This window comes from Bombina bombina, chromosome 4 (assembly GCF_027579735.1).
Source record: "Bombina bombina isolate aBomBom1 chromosome 4, aBomBom1.pri, whole genome shotgun sequence".
Classification (NCBI taxonomy): domain Eukaryota; kingdom Metazoa; phylum Chordata; class Amphibia; order Anura; family Bombinatoridae; genus Bombina; species Bombina bombina.
The window spans coordinates 1,107,558,722-1,107,578,094 of NC_069502.1; the positions used below are offsets into that span (position 1 = coordinate 1,107,558,722).

Consider the following 19,373-nt stretch of genomic DNA (forward strand, 5'->3'; position numbering starts at 1 on the left):
ATGACTAGAGGTTTATGTGTACAGCCTCCAGTGAGAAGCTAGCTTCCAGTAATACATTGCTGCTCCCGAGCCTACCTAGGTATGTTTTTCAACAAAGGATACCAAGAGAACAAATCAAATAAGATAAAAGAAGTAAATTGGAAAGTTGTTTAAAATTACATGCTATTTCTGAAAGATGAATGTAAATGTTGACAATACTATTCCTTTAAGTGTTTAATCACTTTGAATTTTAAAGCTTGTGTATAATTTCTCCAGGTCCAGTACAACAATGAATACTTTTATATTGCACATTTGAATGAAAAGAGATATCTGTACCATACAGGTAGATGTTTGTGCTCTGCTTTTTTGAGAAAAACAAAGTTAAATATTAAAAACAGATATTATTTGAAATGAAAATAAGTTGGCATACAACTGTTTTATCTGTTTTAATATAGAAGAGCTTTAGTAGTTATCAACTGTGTAACTGATAAAAGTAAAATATATATATACACTTTAATTTGTAGGATTTTTTAAATTTTTGATATGTAATAATATCAGTTCCTTATGTTCAGCTCACAGTGGTTACTGCTGGGGCTTTGTCCCCTCCTTCAGCTTCAGAACTTTCCACTTGGTTAATCTTTCCCAGACTTTTTACAAAATCCCATAACGTTTTGACGGTTTCTTTCACACTTTTCTCTAGTAGCCATCCCTCACTCTCAGATTCAGGGTCCTCAGGGTTTGCGTTGTTCTCCAGACATGTGTGCAAATACCGGAGCCCAACTGTGACCGCAATCTGTGTAAAATATTCATAAGATGAAGAGTTTGTACAACAAATAATTGTATTTTATCTGTGATGAAATAGGTGCCATCAATCTTGACATGTGCATGTGTCTTAATAGAGTCTTCATACAGTGGGTATTGAAAAGAATCACCCCCCCTTGAAAAAAATAACATTTTGTTGCTTTGCAGCCTGAAATAAAGACATACACAGTTTTTGTTTATCCAGTTGTAATTACTCAGTGCAACTTATAACATCCAAGTGAAATATATACTACAAACATGTCAGGCAAAAATAAAGACAATTAAAAAACAGAATCATTGAGTTGGAAAAAGGATCAACCCCTCCTAAAATTATTTGTAAACTCAATCAGGTGTAGCTAATCACCTTCTCAACCGCACACACAAAGCCATTTGACCTTCAACTGTGTCCAGCTGTGGGCATATTGATTAGCTCAGTATTTCCTGGAGCATCTCAGTCCCTGGTAGTGCAACTGAAGCAAACAATCAACTATGGGTGGCAAGGCACTGTCAAAAGATCTCCGGGATAATATTGTGGACAGGCACAAGTCAGGAGATGGATACAAGAAAATATCAAAGGCTTTACCAATGCATAAAAGCCCAGTGATGTCTATTATTAAGAAGGGGAAGGTATTTGGTACAACACAGACCCTCTCTGGGTCAGGACGTCGCTCCAACTGGATGAAAGAACCAGGAGGAGACTGGTCAGAGAGGCTACCAAGAGGCGCACAGTAACTCTGAATCAGTTGCAGGAATTTATGACAGAGTGGTCATTGTGTGCATTTGACAACAATATCACAAATTCTCCACAAATGTGGCTTGTATGGGAGGGTTGCAAGAAAAAAGCCACTCCTCAAGAAAGGCCACATGCAGTCACGACTGAGCTTTGCCATAACACACCTAGGAGATTCTGAGGCCACATGGAAAAAGGTGTTATGGTCAGTTGAGACTAAAATTTAATTATTTGGGGGTATGTTCTGATGGCGGCCATGTCTGGACATAAAATCTAGGAGCTCCTAATATTACCAAGACAATCTACTGATTATCTAAGCAACTATCAATAATCCACTGTTAAATCACTTTAGCATCACCTGGTGAAACGCTAAGGACTCTAATGATCCTGCTTATGAGGAGATCGCAAGTATAGGAACCCTAGATCAAATGATTTGCTAAGTGTGGCGGCGGCCTTACCACTTCAACTCTAACCCCCCCCCCTGCTTTCCGGGGTAAGAAGGTACGCATAGCTACAGATGAAGATGGAAGAGATCAATAAGTAAATACATGGCTTATTAGTAAGCTTTGAATGCCAGATGGATAATCTGTACAATGACCTGACTACATCTATCAAAGGTGACAATATGACTGACTACACACATCACGTTAACTTTGGGCCTACCACTAAAGCCCTAACTAATTTCCGACTCAACAAGATAAAGCCCTTAGAAACCCAATTTGAGAAACTAAGAAGACATCTCAGTCTTAATGAGGTGGCTGAAAACATAGATACAACACCATGTACTTCTGTAGGCCCACCCTCTTTGGCTTGTTTTGAGATAGAACCGGAATGAGTGGAGCACCCCTTAAGCTGCAGTAGGGAGGCACAACTCACCTTGCCAACCCTGGCATTGCAACCGCCACCTCCCGCAGTCATTCTCCATACTGAAGCATAGAGGCAGCAGCCAGCCTCAGGTCTCGCATTAGGAAGGTACGGCCGACTTCCGTGGTCAAGTACCGGGGCTTCTACATCTCATCCCCTCAATCACAGCTCCTGTGATATTTGAGCTTCAGAAAAGGAAAATAGAGACTTTGCAATTGTTCCCTAATAAGAGCCTTCCTGGCTGTCAGGAGTGTGGTCCTCATCGTGCTCCATACAACGCACTGGATGTGTATCATAGATCGCAATACCTGCTCAGATCTGGAATAGGTTGACCACTAGTACTTCCCTGATTAGCTGCTCCAGCATGGCCAGATACTCATTAGTGAGGGTCACCACGAGTCTGGGACTACTTGAATGCTACCACCAGTCTTGCACCATCTGGAGATCTAATTTATTTCTTCTTTCCCTTTTAATGTTTGCCATATATTCAGAGCTAGAGGAGTTTGGTATAGTTTTATTAGGCATTTGTTACAGGTGAAAATTAGGGACTTCCTTTAAGTTAAATATTGGACTTTTAATGGCGATAAATGAAAATTATTAGACCCTATACTGTTGGGAGGTGCTTTAGGGATGTTACTATGTTGAATTTGCCTACCATCTATGAATGTTTTTTCTTTTTTTCTCACAAATAGATCTTCTTTTTTTTTTTTAGAACATTCACAATAACCCCTTACGTTTTTTTTTGTTTTTTTAAAGTTTACAATACTATCATTGGAAAGCAAATTTTTTAGATGGACTATAGTAGGTTAACTGTTTAAATATTGCCTAACTCTTTTGTCAGAAATATAGGAGATTGTGGTAGATTCTGAATGTATATAGTATGCTCAACTTTTTCCTTATGTTTAATCACATCTGCAGTTAATATAACTGTGACTGTATCTTTTGAAAACTTGTATGTCTAGTCTTCGGACTTTTACATACAATTTTATTTAACTCTTAAAATAAGGATAAGGGAGACTTTTGCCACATAGATAGATCTAGAGTCTTGTGTTGGCTATGTGATATTTCACAGTACTCGGCAAAATCCTTGTTTTTACCTCTACTCATTTGGGCTAGTCATAGATCACCATGCAGGTCTCTTATATGTACTCTGTATACTTCAGTCTGAGCTCCTCATATACTTATAATAAGCCCTCTCTACCTGAGTTAACTCAACTCTTATTATCTTCACAGTGGCGTCACTAGGGTTGGTGTCACCCGGTGCGGTAAGTTATGGTGTCACCCGGTGCGGTAAGTTATGGTGTCACCCCCCCCCCCCAGAAAGCAGACACACACAAAAACACAAGCACACACTCAGACACACTTAAAAACATACTCAGATGCACACACAAACACTCGGAAACACACTCAGGCACACACACACAAAAACACTGACACACACACACACACAAAAACTCAGACACTCACTTACAAAATATGTAAACTACACTGCATTAATTATGAAGCTCATGCCTAGAGCTGCTCCCTGGCTCAGCAGAGCATCAAATGAAAGATAAACAAATAAATCACTAAAGAAAAGGTTTAGGCGCAAACTATGAAAATTCTGCTCTCTGACTCTGTTCCAAGCCTGTCAGTGCACAGCGCCGGGCCACGTGCCTACCGCTTCTTATGGCCAATCACCTCTGCACTCTGCCCACCCCCAGACCCCCGCCCGCCCTCCTACCTGTTCAGTGTGCACTTAGTGTACCGTAACCGTAATGGTCTGGTGGGCATCATACGTGGCTCCTTCACTTTAAAGACAGTGTCAAACAGTCATGCGGTCAGGTGCCAGGCATCCCCTCATGATTTGCCAGTTCCTGTTTAGAGAGGCAGCACAGCAGTGAGTGACTCCACTGCTCCACATGTCACTGAGCAGTGAGCACAGATAGGCAGGCAGGTTTAGGCTAGCAGCGCAACTTTGCAAGCCCCACGGCATGCCCACAACATTCATAGCGAAATTGGGCAGGGGAGAAGCAAAGTACAAACAAGCAAAAGCAGCCGGGAAAACTATTTGTTGAAATTGCAGCACTGGCTCAAGGGGCAAAAAAATTGTGTGTCTACAACTTCTCCAGTCCCACCAATGTTCACAAATGCCAGCCCCTCTAATAAAAAAAAATCTATGCATCTCAACATTGTATTTCTTTGAATTTCAATAAAATTAAAAAAAAAAAAAAATTTTTTTTTTTGGTGTCACCCCCTGGAGGGTGTCACCCGGGTGCGGCCCGCCCCCCCCTAGTGACGCCACTGTATCTTCATTATCAAGCTTAAATTTCTAATCCCTTACAAGTGGCTCCTGCCAATATTCAATTTCCTTAGTACCTGAGTATAACATACTGAGTTTTTTGTATTTGGACAAAGTACTTACACCTATGTCCTCTAATAACGGCATCAATACCTGGCTCTACCTTTACTTTGTCTTATTGTCCAATCTATATAATAATCCCACAGATTCCCACTCAGTGTACATTATAAGTCTTTAAACGTTAAGTTCTCAACACATAAATATTCCTCCCCATTAAGAAAACCTTTTTTACTATTAAGCTATTAGCTGCCACTTATACCTTCATTACACTATCACAAGCAGTGTTTACCTGCTGATACATTCTCTCATAAGGCCCTGGCGTGGCCATAGATGGACTATCATATACTCCTCATCATGTATCCCCAAGTGGTACATAAGGGACCAACCAAATAGTCCTACAGAATAGATATTGTTAAAGTAAAATGGAGGTTTCTGAAGCCTATACCTTGTAATCCATTACATGTTTTACTTAGATCTGTGTTTACAATTAATTGAATTGTTATGTTTACGGTTTTATGGCATCCATTGTGTATTATATTTTTTGCAAAACCTCAATAAAACAAGATTTAAAAAAAAAAAAATTAATTATTTGGCCAAACTATATATCTGGAGGAAATCCAAATAACCCCTAACCTACAGTAAAGCATGGAGGTGGTAGTATCCTGTTATGGGGGTGTTTCTCTGCAGCAGGCACTGGAGTACTTGTCAGGATAGAATGAATAATGGATGGGGCAAAATATCGTCAAATTCTTGAGGAAAATCTGCTGCCCTCTTCCAGGAAGTTGCCAATAGGAAGAAGGTTTACCTTTCAACATGACAATGACCCAAAGCACACAGCAAAAATGACCACACAGGAGAAAAAGGTGAATGTCCTTGCATGGCCTAGTCAGAGCACAGACTTAAACTCCATTGAATATCTGTGGCATGACTTGAAGACTGCAGTCCACAAAAGGTCAACATCAAATGTAACAGAACTGGAGCAGTTCTGTAAAGAAGAGTGGGCAAATATTGCACAGTGTAGATGTACAAAGTTAGTAGAGACATATCCCAACAGACTAAAGGCTGTAATTAAAAAAAATGGTGGTTCAACAAAATGCTGACACAAGGGGGTGATCCTTTTTCCAATTTAGTGATTCTGTTTTTGAATTGTCTGTATTTTTGCCTGACATGTTGGTGTTATATCTTTCACTTGGATGTTATAAGTTCCACTGAATAATTACAACTGTATAAACAAAAACTGTGTCTGTCTTTATTTCAGGCTGCAAAGCAACAAAATGTGATTATTTTCAAGGGGGTGATTTTTTTCAATACCCACTGGATAGCATGTTAAATAGATAATAGTACCCTATGATAATATAAAATACGGTTTCAACATAAGCAACTATTTGCAATATTTATCTCTTCAATGGTAGTGTTGAGGTTGGATTAAAGTCCATTATATTAGGGTTGTCATTTGGGGGAGATTATGTAACATATAGATAACATATTGATAAGATTAGAAGTCGCTACAATAGTTATCAATTTAAAATAAGTAGCATATTGGTCTAATAGGTCAAAATATCATTAGGACCATACCAGAGGGGTTTGGAAAGGGAAACCTAAATCTTAGGGCAGACATCTCAGACCTTACTTAATGACTGCAAAATGTAAAGTAAAACAGTCACATAATAGTACTAGAGGAATACTGTACAACACAGCCAGTAAAGCACATATAACATTATAAACTTTAGGCTAACACTAACCACTTTAAGTTTTAAAACAACAGAGCTTTACCCAAAATTGTTAGTATATCCTTTCTAATGAAAAAAATGAAGAAAAACTGTTAGTCTTCTTGAAAAATACTTAACTAAGTACTGGCAGGGGCCTAACAGGCTATTCAAGTAGTTATAAAAATCTTATTAACCTAAGTCTCTTAAGTGGTTACTAGGTATCAGACAAATAGTGTTGCTATACAGCAGAGCTTACTATATATATTAATGGATTAAGAATAGCAGGCAATACTATGACTAGGGATGGGCGAATGTTTCTAAAAAAATTTGATACACTTGTTCATTCGAATCGAATTTCGAATGTTTATATAACATTCTAACATTCTATTTTCAAATTTTCGTTTTTTAATTTTTCAATAAAATTCGAAAATATTTGTTCGAATAATAGAATGTTTAGCTATGTATTCATTCAATTTCAAAATGTAATATTACAATTCGAAAGTGACATTTGAATTTGAATGTAAGATTCAAATTCGAAATAGTATTTCTAGTCTACAACTGAGTTTAATAAATGTAATATTCGAATTTGAATGCTACATTCAAATTTGAATGTAACATTCCAATTTAAAAATATTATTTCTAGTCTAATACTGAGTTTTATAAATGTAATATTTGAATTTGAATGGGACATTCAAATTCGAAATAGTATTTCTAGTCTACAATTGTGTTTTATCAATGTATTATTCCAATTCGAATGTGACATTCCAATGTGACATTCAAAAATTGTAAATAACATTCGATAATAGAATTTTTAAGAATATTCGTTCTTATCAACATTCTATTATGTAAATAGAATTTTTCTTCAATAACATTTGTTCTAACATTCGAATTTGAATATAAACACATTCGCCCATCCCTAACTATGACCCAGTGCCTGCTTAGAAACAGGGGGAAGAGTAAAAAGGAAGTAAAAGCAGCTACCTACTGTCCCACCCAAAGACAGCAGGGATTATAAATAGCATGACAGGCACTAGTTAAAGCGTGTTTAAATCTGAGGAGAACCATCTACAAATATAGCAGAGTCTCAGTGTTGTGAGGTCTATAATAAAGCACACTACATATAATAATATTCAACTCATATAGGTATTGCTACACTATAAGGTAACTAATATCTAGTAGAAACTAAACAACTAAGAGAATATAAATAGCAGTGGCCCAGGTTCTTATTTTTTTTTTTTATATTTTTTTCCTTCCCCTTTCTTTTCTCTTTCCTTCCCTTTTCCTTCTTCTTCCCTTTCTCTTTTGTTTTTCCTTCTTACCCCAACAGATACGAGTAATAGAATTTATACACACACACACATATATATGTACATACACACAAACATATATAAGAAGAAAGGCAAACAACAGCTCATATGCAATCCATATCAACAAGACAACATCTACATTACAAAATCTTTTCTAAATTAACTGTGCACTCAAACATCAGATGATAGAGCTCCAGGTAGCTTCTATAAGTCAAAGGCTTCTCCAACCCACACCAACCTTCGACACATACAGATCACAAAGTCCAGTCTCCAGGGAAGCTGCAGCACCAACTCTAATCTGTAAGGGGTAAATAAGCAGCAAATTCTCTATCTTTGCCTTCAGCCATATCCTAAATATTATAGCTTGGATTAACAGTCCTTTTCAAGAGACGTTTTTTTAAAGGCCATGGAAATAGGGTCTTTAAATTGCTAGCCATCCTCTCAGCTGAGAGGTGTTAGTGAGAAGAAATGTTCATCCCTGGTCTCAGAGGGTCCTGTAATATGATAGATGTCTCCTGGATTCCTACAGAAACAGCAAGGGAATTGGCTAGTTTGACATAAATCCTTTTCTCCCCACCATTAGACCTATCTGCACTGAATAACTCTTCATCTTGCAATCAGGTCAGGCTCTAGCCCGGCTACATCAGAAGCAAATACTGGGACTAGAACTTGACAGAACTGAAATGTAGCTCTTGTAAGTGCTGTTGAAGAAGTTGACTCACCTGACTTTCACATTTATCAATTTCAGTCATGTTAGATAGGGGCGTAAGAAGAAAATATCAGATTCAAGGATTCCTTGAAAAAGTCAGTAGCTCACTGCCAAAACTTATGTTGGATGGATTGATTGGACCTGGAACTCTGACATCACAAGAAGGGTTGGGACTTGTGTTGATCTGAAAATCCACTCACTGTTTTAGCCGTACAAATGGCTGTTTGATATTTGGTCAATGATTCTTTCACATACAGTCTCTTAATTGTACCTGAATGATTTGTGTTGGCGTTCCATGTGTCCAACTTTAATTGCAGAATTATTTACATGGGCATTCTAACAAGAGAAATCTAAGTTATAGCTCTGATCTGTGTGAGTACAGCTCTAATTGTACCCTGCTTTTTATTATCACAGATCTTCACTATTGCATATTTCTATTTTTTAAAGAATATTCCTATAGAAGACCCTTGTACCGTATATCCTTATTCAAGTGCTTTTTATCACTATTTTCTTGTTCCCTTTATTAGTGATTTCTACACGGTTTTACTTTATATATTTTATATAATTCTGGTTAAGCAATTGTGTTAATGGAACAAACATCTATGAACCAGGCTATTCTTGGTTCTAAATAACCTACTTGTCATGCTCGTATTCCTGGCGGAACATTAGGAAAGTAATATGATTCTTGTATGGCTTCCCAGACTCCTTTGATGCACAGTTCAGTGTGATAGGGGTCAGCCTTTAATATATATAAACTCATTCTATTCAAGCTAGCAACAGGAGCTCCTCAAAGATTTGTCGTGTAACTTTGGTAGTTGGCTCTGCCCACAGTTTGGATTTTTTTTTATTCTGTGGTTTTTGGCCTATCTAATTCTCCAAGGGTTTTTACCAAAATCATTGCTTTCTCTTTGACAAAGATAAAGTGATTTACGCAAACCTTTATCTTGACAGACACTTAATAAAAGCATATTCAGCAGAACAGGCAGCTTATCATTTTTCTGTGGTTACTCAGAATCATTCTTTTTGGCAGCTTAATCTGTCAAAATGCTCTCAGATAACTTTAAATGGAATTTGATCAAAACAAGGGTATACTCATAGATATGTGTATTCAGTATCCAGGTTATCCCTTTTTTAAGTGGGGGGTGTGGTAGGGAGTCAATATGTAAAATTATAGCCATACCTTGGAATCACTTTGGTGCTCTTTAATATATATATATAAATTGACCAAGATCAAAATGTGAGAAAGTTATTCATTTACCATTTTACAGTATTTGAATTTGACTTATTTGAGACAGTGTGGTTTCCTTTCATTTGTTATTGCTATATCCTTGTAACATGCATAATGTTTATTAATTTCCTGAGAAATAGCAACAAAATATAGTACTTTTTTATTTCAACTGATGCTTTTTACTCTGCATGTGTCTTGAATCTCAGTAAAAAAGATTATTTAAAAAATATATTATATGGGTTTTTAATGTGTTGGCTTCTAAAGTACATCATTTTCGTTAAAGATCCTGGGTCTATATGTTTGCCAGATATTTTTCTTTCAGGGTTTGCAACTGATAAAATACGCACTTTTACTTTTGCAATATCTCCTCTGTATTGGTTTCCTATTGATGTATCACAAATGAAACATCTTAATACACAGTGTTGCATTCACATCTGGCAAAAAATGTTATTGCTGTGTTTTACTGAATTGTTAAGAGATTTAGGGGTAGATTTAAAGGGACAGTCAAGTCCAAAAAAAATCTTTCATGATTTTAAGTAGGTCATGCAATTTTAAACAACTTTCCAATTTACTTTTATTACCAATTTTTCTTAGTTCTTTTTGTATTCTTAGTTGAAAGCTATACCTAGGAGGTTCATATGCTAATTTCTTAGACCTTGAAGGCCGCCACGAATCTAAATGCATTTTGACAGTTTTTCACCACTAGAGGGCATTAGTTCATGTGTTTTATATAGATAACATTGAGCTCATGCACGTGAATTTTCAGAGGAGATAGCACTGATTGGCTAAAATGCAAGTCTGTCAAAATAACTGAAATAAGGGGGCAGTCTGCAGAGGCTTAGATACAAGGTAATCACAGAGATAAAAAGTGTATTAATATAACTGTTGGTTATGCAAAACTGGGGAATGGGTAATTAAGGGATTATCTATCTTTTAAAACAACAAATATTCTGGTGTTGACTGTCCCTTTAACAAGCAGCGGAAGCTGCAATCTACCCCGCAGTTTCCAGATAACTGGAAACATAAGTTAAGAAGCAGCGGTCATAAGACCACTGCTCCTTAACTCGTCACCACCTCTGACGCGACAGACAGCAATCATCCCGATCAGATTGACACCACCTGCTAGGGGCTGATTGCCCACAAATGTGCAGGGGGCGGCATTGCACAAGCATTTCACTAGAAATGCTTGTGCAATGTTAAATGTAGAAAGTGTATGTTTGTTCGACAGTTAATAAATCGACCCCAAGGAGTAAGATTACAAGTGGAGCTCTAAATATCACTTTAAGGAAAACAATATTTGGGCTCCATCGTGTAATACCAGCGCACACTAATGTGCTCTGGTATTACAAGTTCATAACAATGCGAACACAACCTCGCGTTCACATCGCTGGGAAACATTGCGCACACGAGAGCGCTCTTCCATATGCTCCTATGGGAGCCTCGTTCTGATGCCATCAGAGACAGCATTAGAATTTCAGCGCCAGCGAAGGGGGTAAGTCGCGCACATACACATATTAACGCATAAATATATATGTATGTAAGCATATACATATATATTTACTGGGAACACACAGTTCCCATAGACCACAATGTAAAGGCACTTTTCAATGCCGTTTTTTTCTAACACCCCACACCCACCAACTTTAACCCCAAAATACTGCCTAGTGCAGTAAATTTATTAAAAAATAAATATGCTGCCATCATTATTTTTTTAATAAACTACGCTAGACTAGACAGTAATTTGGGGCCATTTGGGGCAGAATTATAAAATTAACCAGAGATCTGATCGCTGGTTAATTTTATAAGCACTAATTGCTACCGCGAGCTTGCGGAAGTAATAACCAGACACTTGTAATGGCTGATTAATTATCTAGCCCAAGATAGGATAGGCTTAAGCACTGTTAATGCCGTTAATTACTTGAAAAGCCAAAGGCTTAACAATAATCTAACACATTTCAAATGTTGCAGTATGTTAAGAGACATTTGAAGTGATGGGACATTCTAAATGAGACAACATATATAAAATGCTCATCTTTTTCTTTATTTATCTAGTTAGAGCTTACCATTTTAAACAACTTTCCAATTTACTTATATTATCAAGTTTGCTTAAAGGGACATTAAACCCAAAATGTTTCTTTTATGATTTAGAAAGAGCATACAATTTACTTATATTATTAACTTTGCTTAATTCTATTGGTATCCTTCATTGAAGAGGCAACATTGTGCTGCTGGGAGCTAGCTGAACACATAGGTGAGCTAAGAGGTCATATGCAACCACCAATCAGCAGCTAGCTCTAAGTAATGCATTGCTGCTCCTGAGCCTTCCTAGCTATGCTTTTCAACAAAGAATACCTAAAGAATGATGCAAATTAGACAATAGAAGTACATTGGAAAGTTAGTTAAAATTGTATGTTATAGCTCAGTCATGAAAGAAACAATTGGGTTTCATGCTCCTTGATATGTATATGAAAGTAAACTCTAATGATTCAGACTCCCCATTCCATTTTAACTGGTGATTGTTGGGTACACACATATGCCTATTGTCATTGAGTCACATGATGTGTTCAGCTGTCTCACAGTAGTGCATATCTGCTCTGGAGTTGACTTTATCTATGTGTTTAATCCCCTTGCAGACGTTAAATACTTAGCTATATATATATATTTATATATAAAAAAAACTGCAGTAATAAGATGATCTAACGCTAACATAAATGCATTTTCCTTGTCATTGTTTATGTTTCTTTAAACTCTGTTTATTTGTGCTGGGTACATAAAACAATCAGTGTAGTCCTTTCCTATGTGCATGCAGAGTGACTTTCATTACCTCTAAGATCCAGGCCAAGAACACCAGAGCTCCCATAGAACTCATCATGTTGGTGTAATAATTCAGCAGTGCTTCCTTGCAGCCCCTGTTCCACAGGTTCAGTTCCTCCTTCTGGTGTTCATAGCTGTAGTGTGCAGAGTTATTTGTCACTTGCAGCTGGATGCAGGGCCGTGGGGAGCTTGGGTTACAGCAGCTGAACGGGACCCCATCTATTAAGAATTTTCCATCTACATTGCTCTTAATGCGGCTGAAAGAAACATAAAGAAAGCAAAGAGTTAGAGAGAGGAGATATCACACTTTCTGACGGATTCAGCATTTTCCAGTCTAAGGCCAGGAGAGACTATGTGGTCCTCTAGTGCTATCATCCACAACTCCTTCCTATACTAATACAACTCAGCTCTGAAACTGGTTCGGTTCTGTTTTCTGTGCACGGATCTGGTGTTTCTGGGTCAGAGTGTATATGTAGGGTTGTAGTACTTAAAGGGACATTGTACACTAGATGTTATTTGCATAAATGCTTTGTAGATTATACATTTATATAGTCCATCTGGGAGTGTTTTCGTATAAATGTATAGTTTTGCTTATTTATTTATTTTTTTTAAATCATTTTTTAAATATTTCTTTTAATTGAGATTCAATTTGAAGCATACAAAGCATAAATGTCATTTCAGGTTATACAAAGAAGACATTTCCACCTAATAAAAACTTAAGAGAAACATAGCATAGTTATGAGACATTTGTATGCTCAGGAGACATCATTTGACTATAAGCCTTCTAAATATCCTATGAGGCCACTCTTGGACTTCTCATTGCTATAGAAAAATGATAACGCTCAAGAAGTCAACCAGAAACCATAGGAGACCACTCTTGGGTCTCAAATGGAGAAGCTTAATTTTCTCATTTTATAAGATATATAGCAGGCTCTTGTCTTGAGGTTTTAAAGTTTACAAAACAGGTATAAAAAGGCAACCTATATAAGCAGTGATATCACAGAGTTGCATATTCAATCCAATGCCAGAAACAAATATATCAGTATTGTATAAACACGTGTGATTTACAAAATTGGAACCTCTTTTTCTAGATAGACAACTCCTGCTGATATTATGGGGCCACGCTTGGACCACATATTATTTCACAAAGTTATAAACAGGAGTCTAAGATTGGTCGTGGTCACATTTGGACCATAGTGTATGAAATGGGTGAGTTGTAGTTCGTAAAATGAGAATAGATTAGCACATAGATTACAAGAGTCACTCACAGACCTTAAAATACTATAGAACCTGAATAATATTTAATCATAGGGAGATACAATTTTGGAGCACTAATGAGTGATAGTCACAACCTACTATATGTATAATTAATAGTTACCATTACCAGGGGTAGAGATAAATAAAATTAGCCAGCCCCATTAAGAAGAGTAAGGGTCATCGGCTGTATGTTATAAAAGGCGACTAACAGTGACTATTTGAGATTCTATAGCCTGTAGGTTTGCTTAGTCCTAAAATACTTAGCTGGGTACTTGTGCCTGGGATCTAGATCTACAATGTCAGGGAAAATTAGTCTGAAGATAAAGTTTGTCTGTGCTTTATATCGTATACACAAAATGCTGTCTCGGCCGCAGACAGCATACTGTCCAGTATGGACAGTACAGCACAGTCCAGTAGGATATAATTAAATACTGATAGTAAGGCTCTATTGGTGAGGCATATTTGCTATACCAATATAGTACATTATGGGAGCAAACAATATAAGCAAAAAAGCACATTGGTCTGCTATATAACTTTTCTATGTTATAGTTCTGCATCTCCATTCATACAGAGTAATGATAAACTAAGGAAGAAGAAATGGTGCATAAACTGTGTTAGGTTGGGCTGTGAATATGTAACTGTAAAAATTAGTTCTGGAGGACTTGCTCTATAATAAAAGACCTAACAAACACAAATACACATCTCTTAGTAGACTTGTAGATATGACCAACTGTAATAGGCAGTCCATGGAACTGTAAACCCTGAGATATTTTTTTCAGAAGTCAGCTGAGAGACATAATGATCATTTTCAAACCTAAGAGTTCAGAAAGATATGTCTTTCCCATACTGAGCTTAAGTTAGAGGAAGATATGTCCCCATACTTGAGTAAGTGTGTCCGTTAGGCGCTCCAGCTAGTGACAGTCATGTGCGCTGCCTCCAAAAATATTGTATTTTAACTTTTTCAACAGAAACAGTAAACTCACTCATAAAACTTCTAAGGTGACCTAGAATAAACATAAGTATACAGGGAGTGCAGAATTATTAGGCAAGTTGTATTTTTGAGGATTAATTTTATTATTGAACAACAACCATGTTCTCAATGAACCCAAAAAACTCATTAATATCAAAGCTGAATATTTTTGGAAGTAGTTTTTAGTTTGTTTTTAGTTTTAGCTATTTTAGGGGGATATCTGTGTGTGCAGGTAACTATTACTGTGCATAATTATTAGGCAACTTAACAAAAAACAAATATATACCCATTTCAATTATTTATTTTTACCAGTGAAACCAATATAACATCTCAACATTCACAAATATACATTTCTGGCATTCAAAAACAAAACAAAAACAAATCAGTGACCAATATAGCCACCTTTCTTTGCAAGGACACTCAAAAGCCTGCCATCCATGGATTCTGTCAGTGTTTTGATCTGTTCACCATCAACATTGCGTGCAGCAGCAACCACAGCCTCTCAGACACTGTTCAGAGAGGTGTACTGTTTTCCCTCCTTGTAAATCTCACATTTGATGATGGACCACAGGTTCTCAATGTGGTTCAGATCAGGTGAACAAGGAGGCCATGTCATTAGATTTTCTTCTTTTATACCCTTTCTTGCCAGCCACGCTGTGGAGTACTTGGACGCGTGTGATGGAGCATTGTCCTGCATGAAAATCATGTTTTTCTTGAAGGATGCAGACTTCTTCCTGTACCACTCCTTGAAGAAGGTGTTTTACAGAAACTGGCAGTAGGACTGGGAGTTGAGCTTGACTCTATCCTCAACCCGAAAAGGCCCCACAAGCTCATCTTTGATGATACCAGCCCAAACCAGTACTCCACCTCCACCTTGCTTGCGTCTGAGTCGGACTGGAGCTCTCTGCCCTTTACCAATCCAGCCACGGGCCCATCCATCTGGCCCATCAAGACTCCCTCTCATTTCATCAGTCCATAAAACCTTAGAAAAATCAGTCTTGAGATATTTCTTGGCCCAGTCTTGACGTTTCAGCTTGTGTGTCTTGTTCAGTGGTGGTCGTCTTTCAGCCTTTCTTACCTTGGCCATGTCTCTGAGTATTGCACACCTTGTGCTTTTGGGCACTCCAGTGATGTTGCAGCTCTGAAATATGGCCAAACTGGTGGCAAGTGGCATCTTGGCAGCTGCACGCTTGACTTTTCTCAGTTCATGGGCAGTTATTTTGCACCTTGGTTTTTCCACACGCTTCTTGCGACCCTGTTGACTATTTTGAATGAAACGCTTGATTGTTCGATGATCACGCTTCAGAAGCTTTGCAATTTTAAGAGTGCTGCATCCCTCTGCAAGATATCTCACTATTTTTGACTTTTCTGAGCCTGTCAAGTCCTTCTTTTGACCCATTTTGCCAAAGGAAAGGAAGTTGCCTAATAATTATGCACACCTGATATAGGGTGTTGATGTCATTAGACCACACCCCTTCTCATTACAGAGATGCACATCACCTAATATGCTTAATTGGTAGTAGGCTTTCGAGCCTATACAGCTTGGAGTAAGACAACATGCATAAAGAGGATGATGTGGTCAAAATACTCATTTGCCTAATAATTCTGCACTCCCTGTATACTAACTATGGCTGTTAACAGATATCAAAAGTAATGTGTCTCTAGCTCACTCCTACAAGTAGAGAGCTCAAAATCATTAGTCCTTTTCTCAGACGCTTAAGAGTACGACTTGCAGGAATGTACTTGTCGCCATGTGAAAAATTACCTCCATTGGTGCAGTTTTAAAAGCATCAGCAGCTGGTTGCAACTGGCATCCCGTGGCAATGTTACTCTTGCGTGAAAACATCTCACAATTTGAGGATTCCACTAGGTTCCTTAAGTGCAAGTTCTCCCGTTGTGTTTGTAGGTAGCTGAGGTTGGTCATATCCAAGATGGAATTAACAGCTCTCTCAGAGTCGCATATGTTTGCAGCCGTGTGATCATGGAGAAGGTGACCAACGCATTTCAGCTCAGGAGATACATGCAATCCTGCTGCATAGTAGAGAGAAGGTTCATCCATAGTTGACTGATGCTCAGAATCAAAACCGCTTTCATTCTTTTGGGGTGCTAGTTTAATAGGTTCTTTCTCCCCTACTGAATCCTGGATTATTGGGTGCAGTACAGCTTATAGGCTCCGTTTCAGTTCCTGGAAGTGGTGATCTAGGAGAGACTGTATACAGTGTTCCCATGCGTTCAGTGCTACCATGTTAGCGCCTTTAGCAGAAAATATAAGCGTTCCAGTTAGATCACAGGATAATGTCTCCCAAGAGCAAAATCACTTTTTCAGGCTGTGTAAAGTTATAGCATCAGCAGTCCGTAAGTGACACTGATATACTCGGGGGGAGGGGGTACTGAGATCTCGTGGTTAGGCCATCGCCCGAGGCCCCAGCTGTCCAGATCAGGGTCCAGTAGTCATGCATATAGCTCTCCTGGTATCTATCGACTGGTAGTCGCATGTAGAAGCAAAAACTAATAATTGAATCTCAGGACGTGTGAAACTGAAATAATAATCAGCGGATTATTGGCATCATATGCAGAGCTCCTGATATTTCAACCTGCCATGGTTGCTGTCTAGAAACACGTAGACTGAAAACTACAGATTCCTGCTTGCTCCTGTTTGTGTTATCTGTCCTTTCATATGCAGTGGAGTGGAGAGGGGGGTAATGTCTGCTCTTCCTGCTTTCCCAGCCCATTTCACTCGGTGTTACCTGCACTAGAAGTAATCTTTTTGCGTGCATCGGGTTGTGCTTGTATTACAAGTTGAAAGTAAAAAGTTATCTCTCGTGCACTAACCCGATCAGCGTAAAAAGCTGAACTTACAATATTGCTCAAACCCGATTGCATATTCTCAAGCACGCTAACCCATTCTTCAAATAGAAGAATATGTTCTATTTATTCATAAATACATATTTCTATGTATAGCTGATGTGTATTTTTGCACAAATATGTATTCAAACCTATAAATACAGTCGTATGCAGAAGTTTAGGCACCCTTGACAATTTCCATGATTTTCATTTATAAATAATTGGGTGTTTGGATCAGCAATTTCATTTTGATCTTTCAAATAACTGAAGGACACAGTAATATTTCAGTAGTGAAATGAGGTTTATTGGATTAGCAGAAAATGTGCAATATGCATCAAAACGAAATTAGACAGGTGCATACATTTGGGCACACCCAACAGAAATATCACATCAATATTTAGTAGAGCCTCCTTTAGCAGAAATAACAGCCTCTAGACACTTCCTATAGCCTGTAATGAGTGTCTGGATTCTGGATGAAGGTATTTTGGACCATTCCTCCTTGCAAAACATCTCCAGTTCAGTTAGGTTTGGTGGTTGCCGAGCATGGACAGCCCGCTTCAAATCACCCTACAGATTTTCAATGATATTAAGGTCTGGGGACTGGGATGGCAATTCCAGAACATTGTACTTGTTCCTCTGCATAAATGCCAGAGTAGATTTGTGTCGTTGTCTTGTTAAAATATCCAGCCTTGGCGTAACTTCAACTTTGTGACTGATTTCTCAACATTATTCTCAAGTATCTGCTGATATTGAGTGGAATCCATGCGACCCTCAACTTTAACAAGATTCCCAGTACCGGCACTGGCCACACAGCCCCACAGCATGATGGAATATCCACCAAATTTTACTGTGGGTAGCAAGTGTTTGTCTTGGAACGTTGTGTTTTTTTGCCGCCATGCATTATGCCCCTTGTTATGACCAAATAACTCAATCTTTGTTTCATCAGTCCATAGCACCTTCTTTCAAAATGAAGCTGGCTTGTCCAATTGTGTGTTTGTGGCGTGTGTGCAGAAAAGGCTTCTTCCGCATCACTCTCCCATACAGCTTCTCCTTGTGCAAAGTGCGCTGAATTGTTGAACGATGCACAGTGACACCACCTGCAGCGAGATGATTTTGTAGGTCTTTAGAGGTGGTCTGTGGGCTGTTTTTGACCGTTCTCACCATCCATTGCCTTGGCCTTTCCGATATTTTACTTGGCCTGCCACTTCTGGCCTTAAAAAGAACTGGGCCTGTGGTCTTCCATTTCCTCACTATGTTCCTCACAGTGGACACTGACAGCTTAAATCTCTGCAATAGCTTTTTGTAGCCTTCCCCTAAACCATAATGTTGAACAATCTTTGCTTTCAGGTCATTTAAAAAGTTGTTTTGAGGAGAGTCAAAGAGAACAACAGCTTGCAATTGGCCACCTTAAATACATTTTCTCATGATTGGATGTACCTGTCTATGAAGTTCAAGGGTTAATGGGCTTCCAATTAAAGTGTTCCAATTAATCAGTCCTAGGTAGTTACAGGTATTCAAATGAACAAAATGACAAGAGTGCCCAAATTTATGCAACTGTCTAATTTCGTTTTGATGCATATTGCTCATTTTAATCCAATAAACCTAATTTCACTACTGAAATATTACTGTGTCCTTCAGTTATTTCATAGATCAAAATGAAATTGCTGATCCAAACACTCAATTATTTATAAATGAAAATCATGGAAATTGTCACGGGTGCCTAAACTTTTGCATACGACTGTATATATGTGTATATATATATATATATATATATATATATATATATATATATATATATATATATATATATATATATACTG

General features: G+C 37.9%; 1 protein-coding gene across 1 annotated transcript in view; it reads right to left on the reverse strand.

Moving 5' to 3' along the window:
* Nucleotides 1–547: 547 nt before the first annotated feature.
* PRPH2 (peripherin 2) overlaps nt 548–19,373 on the reverse strand; it is a 70,493-nt gene continuing 51,667 nt past the window's right edge. Inside the window, exons 2-3 of the mRNA XM_053712366.1 lie at nt 12,493–12,739; nt 548–772 (exon numbers count right to left, since the gene is read on the reverse strand). Coding sequence (XP_053568341.1) covers nt 548–772; nt 12,493–12,739 — 472 coding nt within the window. The remainder of the gene's footprint in view (nt 773–12,492; nt 12,740–19,373) is intronic.